The 11,556-nt window shown below is 36.5% G+C and overlaps 1 protein-coding gene across 1 annotated transcript; it reads left to right on the plus strand.

Annotated features, from left to right (window-relative positions):
- Window positions 1–4,954: 4,954 nt before the first annotated feature.
- Window positions 4,955–6,277, plus strand: LOC122274652 (probable aspartic proteinase GIP2). The gene has a single exon (XM_043083671.1). It carries the CDS (start codon window positions 4,955–4,957, stop codon window positions 6,164–6,166), a length of 1,212 nt encoding a protein of 403 aa, XP_042939605.1. The 3' UTR covers window positions 6,167–6,277.
- Window positions 6,278–11,556: the final 5,279 nt, after the last annotated feature.

Raw genomic sequence — 11,556 nt, forward strand, 5'->3', positions numbered from 1 at the left:
TTATGTTAACTGAGTGTGTCCATGTGAATTTCTTCTAACATTCTCGATCGATTCTAGGACACGTACGTGTATGTATGTGTGTATATTATACATATGGGTGTATATATATATATATATAAATAAGCAGCATAATCTTAAATTAGTCCATTCAGAATAGTGAATAAAAAAGTTTAAATTGCTATCTAGCTGTAGAATGACGTTGTCCTTGTGACTCTTGTGGCGTGAATTCATTGATCCACTTCAAGATTTGATCAAGCAATGCTTCAATGTTCGTCTCTAGCTCTTTCAAATTGTAGTTTTGGGGAAGTCCATTTAGATTCTGAATGGTGCTTCAGAACAAAGAGCTAGCAAACTGATTTCAATCAACACCAGCAAGGATCAACCAGAAAAAATAAAGAAGGGGGTTTAATATTTGAAGTGATGTCGATGAGAATGAAATCAATCAACCTCAAGTTCATAATGGTAGGAGAATTGTAAAACGACACATGATTTAGAAGCAACTTCTGCTTTGTAAAACAGGGCTGATAAAATTGATTTAGAAGCAGCTACGCATGCATAAGATTTTGGAGTTGTACTAATTAAGACCAGCCTCCCTTTTATTTTGCATGGCCAAAAACCTCTTTTAGTGTGCCTAGCTAGCTAATTAATTATATATCAAAATGCTTGGAAAAGAGCAAGGAAGGGGGTTTAAAACAACAGTTCCGCTACATACAGTCGGGATGTGCAGTCGTGGGGTAAGCGTGCAGGCCACGTCAGTTGAATTGAAGAAAAGAAAAAATGGACAAAATTAAAACATAAATAGAAATAGAAAAACAGAAAGAGGAAGTTCGTGTGCTTCATCTGAAAACTAGTGAAAAAAAGTTTGAGAGGGATAGGGGGAGAAGGGTGGGACTGGAACCAGCGGAGAAGTGGGTTGTAAAGCATGCCCAAGGCTTACGGTTGTTATTTGCCTAACAACCTCGATTCAACATGTTGTAGAACTCTTCAATCGATCTCTGTCTCTCAAGATTCAACCTTTCACAAAAATCCCTGATGAAAATTTCTGATTTCACATTCAATCCATACAGTGGAAGTGTTTTGGAATCAGGTGTCCCAAACAGAGCATGTTTCATTTTGTCTTCATCATCAGCCAATGGATCATCGTATGATTCTTCCTCATGATCTTGCCAATAATCACCACCATCGTCTGCCATCTTCATGTTAAGCAGTTGCAACTGGCCGTCATGTGGCAATACCACAGTTTTTTCCTCCACTTCCTTGTCTGGCAAAAGGTCGTCCACTTGTATGTTTGAAAGGGCGCTTTGAGTTTGTAGCACCTGGAGATGGTGATGATCAATATGGTAGCTGTAGGAGTTAAAATAGACATGCTGGTGGCAGCGATGATTACTAGAGGAAGGTAGGAGGCGGCTGAGAAGTTGACATGTGGTTTTTAGAAAGGATTTAGATTTACCAAGAAGACAAGTTTTGGAATATTGGAGGGTCGTGGAATTGAAAACCTTCCACATTTTCTTATGGTAGGGAGCATGTGGCCTTGACCTAGCCTTGACTTGGGTAAGGAAAGACAAGAAGGAGCATGGAAAGTAGGTTTGTAGACTGTACGCAAGAGAGAGATGGGTTCTTCACTTCTCGTTTGTGAAGGTCACAGCTTAAGTCATCCTCCACGGTGTTTTGTAGACTCTATGCAAGGCTCTCAAAAACAACCGGAAGTCATCCTCTATCATATCCTCCAATACATGAGCAACAACAAGATCGTTCATGGCTTTGGCACCTCGCCTATACAGAATTCCCATTCCTTGTAGCGCAGTTGGCGAGAGAGCAATCTTTGATGTATTGTATGAATTTTTCGTAAACGCATTAAAGAACTGAGTATAGGCTCGTGGGCGGTATTGATTTTGAGTTTGGATTGGATTTTGATTTTGGGGATTTTAATGTAATTTGGAGGCTGAGGATTTTGGGATGGGAATCTTCGCGGGGAGAGTTTGATGGGTTCTGGAAATGGTGGTGGGTTCAAAGGTGGAGAGTGTGAAGAGGAGGAGGGTAATAAGTAGGGGTGGCAACATGTTACACGACCTGTTAACTCAACACGAACACGACACGATAATAGAGGGTTAGGGTTTAGTCTTAACGGGTTCGGGTCAAAACGGGTTGACCCGTTAAGACACGATTACTTAAGGGTTGATAACGGGTCAACCCGTTATGATACGTTATAACCCGTTATGACACGTTAAAAAAGTTAAAATTACAATTATACCCTTATACCTAAAAGTAAAATTATTAGAATTTCAATTTCGATATTTTTATTGTTTGGATTGTAATTTTAGGCTTGCAGTTAGCTTTATAATTTTTATAAATATTGTGATTTTAAAATTTATATAAAATTATGCTAAATTTAATCAGATCAAACTAGTTAATTTAGGCATATTCAACCCATTTACATAAATAGTTTAAAACGAGTCGTATATTATCGTGTTAACCTATTTCATAATATTCACTAATGGGTCAAAACGGATTGACACGACACGACCCGTTATGTTCATGGGTCGTGTTAGGGTTTGAGATTTTGACACGATAAGCTTAACGGGTCGAGTTAGGGTTGAGCTATATAGTATAATATACATATTTTGACACGACACGAACTGTTAACACGATTTGACACCCCTAGTGATAAGTTGGAGCTGCTGCTTCTTCTAATTCCGGATTTCGACGACGAAGAAGAAGGAGATGTAGATAAGAAAAGCTTGTGTTTTCTATTAATGGAATAGTTGTCCTCAAGGAAGAAGACTAGAAGCTTCTTTGCCTTCTTGTACTTGGCTCGGCCGATTGCATCTGAGGAGCAGGAGATAAGGAGAGTGGAAGCAAAGTGGAGAAGGTGAAGGAGCAAGGAAGAAGAAGGGAAAATGAGAAGGCTTCATAGGAGAAGAGAATGGTAACAAGCGAAGTGGAGGAGGGAATGAAATGCACCGTTTCATGTTTACATTTTCATTAATCCACGTAAGACACGACTGCGCCACGCTTACTCATACCGATTGAATTTAGCATTTTTCTTAAAACAAATCAATATTGTTGGGGAAAAGATGGTAATTGATTTGTTTTGCTAGGACAGTTAAGATCAAGTGCAGATTATTCTCTTCAGGCCAGTACCTTTATGAAAGAGAGACATGATTTCCACAAGGAAATTATGGGCGCGATAATGCCATGCCAAAGGGTGGAGATGTCTCAAACAAATCAGCCTTTGGCTGGCTTTCCACAAGGAATTCATGATCTAAATCTTGGACGGGTGGTAAGAGACTTGTCTCTATATTGAGTTTTTTTAGTGTAAGACCACTCGATTTTCCACGCCAAGAGTGTCAACTCAATTCAAATACACACTGATTGAGGCAATTCTTATGTCATTCTGTTCCTGATGGTGGGTTTGAACTATTTTAGGCTACCGTTTCTAACAATAAATTCAATTTACATGATCATCATCCTTTCAATTTTAGACTCATTGTATGGACATTATAGTTGATGTCTAATCAGATGGTCATCCCCCCTTAAATTCATCCATCGAACCTTCAAAATCTAAAACTAATGCATAAAAATAAAAATAAAAATAAAAAATGGAAATTGGCCCACACCGACAGGAGAAGTAGGTAGCCATCCATCCACAAGCTAAGTTGGAAACCATAGCTGGCCTTTATTGATGGTTCCAAGCGTCCGTGGCTTCTCGAGGCATATTACCTAAGATGTTGACCATGACTTAGCCTCCCATGTGACAGAATTACTATTTATTAAGAGTTATTCTGCAGAGAGTAGCTCAACTTTGCACTCCAACCCACGTGGTTTTTTTTTTTTTTTTAAATCTAAAAATGTGCATTTTTGTCCTTCTTAGTTGATTTCAAATTCTCACCCCCCACCCCGGCATGCTGTTTCACTTCTTCGTTCCCTTCCCCCGCATTCTCTTCCCAACTCCCTCCGCTCGTCTCCTTTCGCCGGCCTGACCATCTGCCCGCACCGTGTGGCTCCATCCCTCCGAAATCGTGTATGACTCCGTGCCATTGACGACACAGTTGCTGCAGGTAACAACAACAATCTCTTTTACGTTCGTCATTGTTAGTCCAGTACTACATGGATTAGAGAAGTCCCAGGCCTTCTTCCCCAGCATACTGAATAAATCATGTAAAGTTTGAACTGTAAATTAAACTCCACAATTATATATTAGGCAAACCCAACTAATCAAATTCACTCCTGGATTAACAGACTATATATATATGTCAATCGATAAAAGTAAAAAATAAAAAATAAAAAGGCTTTGATATATCTGTGTGTGTATCCCTTCATCATCGGGCAGTATAAGGGCTCCAGAAGCAAACGTTGCAAAGCAAACCATCACGACGGTCGGAGTAAGAAGAAGTCGGACAAGAAACATATTTATTTTCCAATAAAAATACCATGAACCATCGAACGACTTCACAACATACCCAATTAGCAAATGAAAGGAAGGACCTTTGACTGGAGAGAGAGAGAGAGAGAGAGAGAGAGAGAGAGAGAGAGAGAGAGAGAGAGAGAGAGAGAGAGAGAGAGAGAGAGAGAGAGAGAGAGAGAGAGAGAGAGCTGGGAGAGGGGGAGGAAGGGAGAGAGGATGAAAAGGGGAAGACAAGAAGATGAAGCAAAATGGCAAAAGTGACAGTCACTGGGCCTGGCAGTGGTAATTGTAAATCTGGGTAGGAAGACAAGACAAGTGAGAGAAGTCTGAGAGAAGTGGGCGACTAAACTGTGATGTAGGTGAAGAACCGGGTTCACTAAGTCAGGAGTGTGGAGTGCGAACCACAAACCGGAGGCTGGGTAAACTTTTTCATTTATTAAATTAATTCATCCACTTGATTATATTTATCATACTAGCCAACGTGAAACAAATATTAAACAAATTCCAAACTCTCCCTATAAAAAACAACCTCCAACCCCAATGACTACAATGCCTAGTTCCTCGTTTCCTTGTCTTCTGTTTGGTTCCCTGCTGCTCTTCATCTCCCACTCCATAGCCCAAACATCCTTTCGTCCCAAAGCTCTTGTTCTTCCAGTCTCCAAGGATCCCTCATCTCTCCAATACCTTACCCAACTCAACCAAAGGACCCCTCTCGTCCCCGTCAAACTAACCCTTGACCTTGGCGGCCAATTCCTTTGGGTAGACTGTGATCAGGGCTATGTTTCATCTACCTACAAGCCTGCCCGGTGCCGCTCAGCCCAGTGCTCCCTTGCTAAGGCTAAGGCTAGCAGTTGTGGACAGTGCATCTCTGCCCGAAAGCCCGGCTGCAACAATAACACATGCTATCTCTACCCAGATAACACCGTGACACGCACCGCCACCTCCGGTGAGCTTGCCCAGGATGTTGTTTCTATACAATCCACTGATGGGTCCAATCCCGGTAGGGGGGTTTCAGTGCCTAAGTTTCTCTTCGATTGCGGCGCAACTTTTATCCTTGAGGGCCTTGCTAGTGGTGTTAAGGGTATGGCTGGCCTGGGAAGGACTAGAATTTCGCTTCCATCTAAATTTTCTGCGGCTTTCAGCTTTTATAGAAAGTTTGCCATTTGCTTGAGTTCTTCGACGAGAGCTAATGGTGTTGTATTCTTCGGTGATGGTCCATATGTTTTGCTTCCAAATATGGATGTCTCTAAGTCTCTTATCTATACCCCTCTGATCCTCAACCACGTTAGCACAGCCTCAGTTTACTCACTAGGCGACTCTTCAGCCGAATACTTCATTGGCGTGAAGTCTATCAAAATCAACGAGAAACGTGTGCCATTAAATTCGTCGTTGTTGTCCATCAACAGAGAAGGCTTTGGAGGAACGAAAATCAGCACTGTAAACCCTTACACCGTCATGGAGACCACAATCTACAACGCAGTAATCAATGCTTTCGTCAAAGAACTTGCGAATGTCCCCAGAGTGGCATCGGTGGCACCCTTCGGGGCATGCTTTAGCTCAAAAAACATCGGCAGCACACGCGTAGGCCCGGCTGTGCCTCAGATCGATTTTGTTCTGCAAAGTCAGACTGTGTACTGGAGGATATTCGGCACAAACTCCATGGTGCAAGTCAGGGATTATGTGCTGTGTCTGGGGTTCGTGGATGGAGGCTCAAACCCAAGGACATCTATTGTGATTGGAGGACAATCTTCTGCAGTTTGATTTAGCGACATCGAGGCTTGGCTTCAGCTCCTCGCTATTGTTCAGGCAGACAACTTGCGCCAACTTCAACTTTACCTTTAATGCTTGAAGGATCGATTAATCCAAGTTCATACGAGCAATAATGCTTCGAGTGCAGATCTCGGAAAGGAATAACCGGCCTTGATTGCTTGTGAACTGTGTTGGCCTTTAGCATTGTTTATTAATTCCTTTTGTTTTATATTTGGGTGTAGTTTAGGAAAATTGGTTTTGAAAGAATAATATCGAGTTCTTTCTGACCTAAAAAAATAAAAGAAATAAGAGATCATGACGAAGTTATAAAGTGAAATATTTTAACTACAAAAATATCTCCCAAAATTAAAGATACAAATTGATATGTTATGTTAAATTGTAAAATTATTTTTATTATAAAGTAAACATAACGTATTATATAAATCCATAAGATCCTTTTATAATTGTAAAAGGACATCTGCTCCTTCAATGCTTTCAACTAATATAATATATAATAACGAATGGTTTTTTGTTGGATTTGTGGAATATGATTTATTTTTTTGATGACCCAATTTGATGATTAGATTGGATAATGATTCGTCATATTTTTTGGTGGAGTTTCACATCAGATAAAGAGTTTGCTCGATCGAATAACACGATGATTGAAAAATTAAGATTTTCACTATGCAACCCTATATATATTTATTATGAACGTGATGACAGTCTAGAACAGTATAATTTTATCACAAATTATATTTTGTTAATATTCCTCAAGATAATATATAAAATCGTCTATAACTCCATATATATTATTGACACATTGCTAAAACACACAAATCTTTGCATCATTTTTTACAATACTTCATTTTTAGAGCACTAGCATTAGCTTCTCTATATGCATCTTCAAAATCATATCTTTTGAAAATTGATTTTACATATAAAGAAAAACTCTCACATTAGATTATGTATTTTTTAACCAAATAATAAAAAATTATTATTATTATTATTTTTAAATTATTATTTTTATATATTTTAGAATTAGCACAATGTGCTCAAAAATACCAATTTCATATATCTAAATATTACCAATTTTATATATCAAAATGACCAATTTCATCAATAAATATTAACATATATTAAAAAATATTTTATATCATCAACTTAATATAAATTTCATATATCAAAATCATTTTAATACAAATTTCACAAAGTTGATTTTAATAAGCAGGGGAGAGAAAAAATAGTAAAATAAAATTTGAAGTATGAATGGTGCTTCTTCAAATTCGAAGAAATACTATTCATAGTTATGTAAAATTTTAAAAATGTATAATCTAATATAGACTAATTTAAAAAGATATTATACAAATACGAAGATATATAAATCATTATCAATGCTATTAAGCATAAGCATCAACCATTCAAGCTGTACTTTAGATTAATTCATACAATTATGCATATCAAGATTTCGATCTTATGATTATTTTCAATACTTTTTTAACTTTATTGTAATTAATTAATGTTGAGATCTACAGCTGCACCATCTCGCTTTAACAATACAAAGTTTTTTAAAATGAGAAAATTAAAGAAGATATTAATTATTTTAATTATATATATCATTCAACGCCGAAAGAAATTCTTTATTGTCGTCGTTGACTAAACTATCTGCATTGCTTCATTTGTTCCTGCTCGTTTTTTGAGGAGCTTTCCACCTTGATTAATATATTATTAACTTGGACGTTAGGATTAATTATATGGAATGACTTTTAATATTAATTAAATGAGAGTCTTCCCATCAGCTTGTACCGCTCTTTGCCTTTATATACACTACATAAAATACAACACGCGTGCACGTATTCTTCATCCACTTGAAAATTCTAAGCGGGCCAAAGCGGCCATGTGTACTGGTAAGCGCGTGTGTAAATTCGCCTTGTTGGTCATGATCTTCCTCTACGCCATTGCCTCTTTGCTCTTCTGGCTCATCTTCCTTCCGAGGAAGGTGAAGTTCCACGTGACCGAGGCCTCACTCACACGTACAGTTCGATTTCACCACTGCCTAATCAATCTCAGGAACTCTAATCAAAGGGTCGGTCCGGGTCTTCTACGAGCGGATCGATGCCATTGCTTATTACAACAAAATAAAAAATGGATAATGGTGCACACCAAATATTCATTTAAAATATGTACACCAATACGAATGATCCTTTTTTTAAAAATATTTTTTAAACATTCTTAGGAACGGTTTGAACGATGAAATAAAATGTGAGAAAGTTTCAGATTAAAGTTAAAAATTGAAAATTGAATAAAATTTTATTTTTTAATATTATTATTATTTTAATATTTAAAAATATTGAATTGTTTATTATATTCTACGTGAAAATTTAAAAAATTTATAATAATGAGATAAGATGAAATATTTTTACTATTTAAAAGAGATATTAATCATTAAAAAGATATAACTACACACTAATATGTACATAAATTTAATGTGATTGGTCAAAAAATAAATTTTATTAAAAACAGTATTAATTTAAATTTTGTATATGATGAAATCAGTATTAATACGTAAATCAATACGTAACTTTGCTTGTACGTAACAAAACTCTTTTACCAAAGACACTAGAATTCGAGTATTCTGAGTCCGGTTTTTCAAGGACACCAGTTCTTATTACTTTGGCGCTCTCAACCTTTCAAAACTAGATTACTCCAAGAGCATCCACATCCCATTCCTTATCCTCATCCCTATAATTTAACTCAAAATCACATTTCCTCAAAATTTTTCCTAAATTTTATTCATCTTTCAAAACCCTCCTACATCTCATTCCCCATCCCTATCTCTATTCTATTAAATAATATTTTTTTATTCTTTTTTATTACTTTTTTCTTTCACTTCTATTTACAAATTTAACTACTCAATATTTTTTCTTATTTTCTGAACTATTACTCTAGTGAATATTTTAAACAAAAATTTAAATTATTTTTTTGTGAATATGAGAATATTTTTAAAATTAATTTTTTTATATTTTTGCAATTAATTAAATTATTTTTAAAATTATTATTTAAAACTATAATAAATATGAGTATGAGAGAAAGTGTAGATGATTGAAAAATTATTTATTTAATATATTAAAATAAAATATTAATAAAAATAATTTAGGGAATGAATAGTAAGTTCTCAAATATGGGGACTTACTGTTTAGTCTATAAACCTTTTTCCTAAAATAGGGATCCGGATGTAGGGGACATTTTGATTAAAACTCCAAAATAAACCTCAAATTATGAGGAATATGGTGCTTTGGGGAACCGAATGGGGATGCTCTAAAACAAATCTAGGTACATATAATCTTACAGTTATGCGTACAGTCGGTTTCTTTTAGCATTTTTCATAGTATTAACATAAAGTTCTTTTTGTTCAGATAAAGGTTAGGTACAGTAAGATCAAGACGATCTCGTATAGCAGAAGGGAGAATTTCTCCCCATCCCCCGCCCCCAGAGTGCGGGGACGAGGTATCTCGTCCCAAATAACAGGATGCGGGTTGGGAGAGGTGGCAGAAGTTTTTCTTTTAGGCCCAAAAATAACTTCTAGTCTATTTTGGACCCATAAAATTATAAATTAAAAACAAATAGTTTAAAAACCAGATAAAAACAAAAGTTACATGAATAAAAATAAATTAAATAATATATACATGATACAAATTATATAATTTAGAGCAAATGAAATACTACTACAGACTACTAGTCTAATATCTAATAACCTAATAATAATAACTAAACTATTACAAAATTAGAAGGTTAAACAATTACAAAATTACAAATATAAAAGTGTCCAAGGGACATTGTATTAACATTGAATACATAATATAAACAAATGATTCAAATTCGAATATTCTAAAGATAGAGCTGTTTGAGTCTTTGACTGTGGCATTTGGGGCGGCCCGGGCAAGTAGTCATTTTGTAGCAAAGGTAGACGTCGTCTCATGTGTTGCTACAATAATTAATACTAAAATTAATATCGATAAAATCAAAATAAATCAAAATAATAAAATAAAAACAACAATTACCAGATGATCTAGATCTAGATTGATCACCTCTCTCCTCCTCATCGGTCTCCCTAAATTAGTTTAGGATTTTGGATTGGAACCCTAAACTAAAACCTCTAAAACTCACCCCTAATTGAAACTCTTAATTTAGGATTTCAGATTTGGAACCCTAAATTTTAGGATTCCAAACCCGAAATTGAAACCCCTAAATCAATTTAAGGTTTCAATTGAAATCCTAAATTAGGGGTTTCAATTGAAACTCACAAATTAGGATTTCAATTGAGACCCCTAATTGGCTAATTTAGGGCGATTGAGATCCCTAAATCAATTTAGGGTTCCAAATTCGAAACCCTACAAAAAAGAAGAAGAAGAAGAAGAAGCAAATAATCGGTTCAAACACAACAATACACATGCACAATCATAATCCACGAATCCACAGTACACAAATTATCATCCTTCATCTCCAATTCAACCAATCCTTCCTCCAATTTCTAATCCAAACTCAAAAAAAAAAAAAAAAAAATGAAGAAACAGAAACTTAGGATTTCGGATTGAAGGAGTCTTACCTTTGGTAGTACAATGCGACGGCAAGAAAGGATGCTTGAAGTCTAGATTATCGTGCGTCGTGCAAGTGAGAGAGAGAGAGAGAGAGAGAGAGAGAGAGAGAGAGAGAGAGAGAGAGAGAGAAGGGGGAACGTAAGAGATTTAATGAAACGGCGTCGTTTCATTTATAAATGGATTTATATATAATATATATATATATATATTTATATATATATATATATATGATAATTGATATGTGAAGCGGGGCAGGGGAAATACGGAGAGGGGCTAACCGTCCCCCGCCTCTACTGGAGACCTCTTGTGCGTGCGGGGTCCCTCACCCCCGCACAAGTGGAATGAAACCCCCGCCTTGTATGGGCAAGCGTGAGGGGAACGGGGCGATGCAAGGGGGTGCGGGGCCCCACTGCCCACCCCTGCTCGTACGAGCCTTGTAAGATCAAATGGATCAACTGCCCAAGATTTTATGTTAACTGTATTAATAATACTCACCAAATCAACACAATCGACCATGATCCAAATGCAACGGCGAGTACATGCACACATGTGGAAACTACCAACCAAGCAATAGCTACTACGTGCACACATATGGAAACCACCAACCAAACAACTGCTACATGCACACATTTGGAATAATTCTTCTACGTAATGGCAATACAAGCGGTGACAAGTTAGCTAATTCTTGTAATGCCATGTCTGCCCATATTTATAAAAAAAAAAAAAAAACACTCTTGTGTGTTATCGTTATCCAGAAGATAAAAAGAAATATCTTCTACGCATCCAAGCCTCAACAACTATATGTTT

The sequence above is a fragment of the Carya illinoinensis genome, chromosome 1 (genome assembly GCF_018687715.1).
Source record: "Carya illinoinensis cultivar Pawnee chromosome 1, C.illinoinensisPawnee_v1, whole genome shotgun sequence".
Lineage (NCBI taxonomy): Eukaryota > Viridiplantae > Streptophyta > Magnoliopsida > Fagales > Juglandaceae > Carya > Carya illinoinensis.

What these genes read in the sequence shown, in the direction of transcription:
- LOC122274652 (XM_043083671.1), top strand. Translation starts at nt 4,955, where the DNA reads ATGCCTAGTTCCTCGTTTCCTTGTCTTCTGTTTGGTTCCCTGCTGCTC.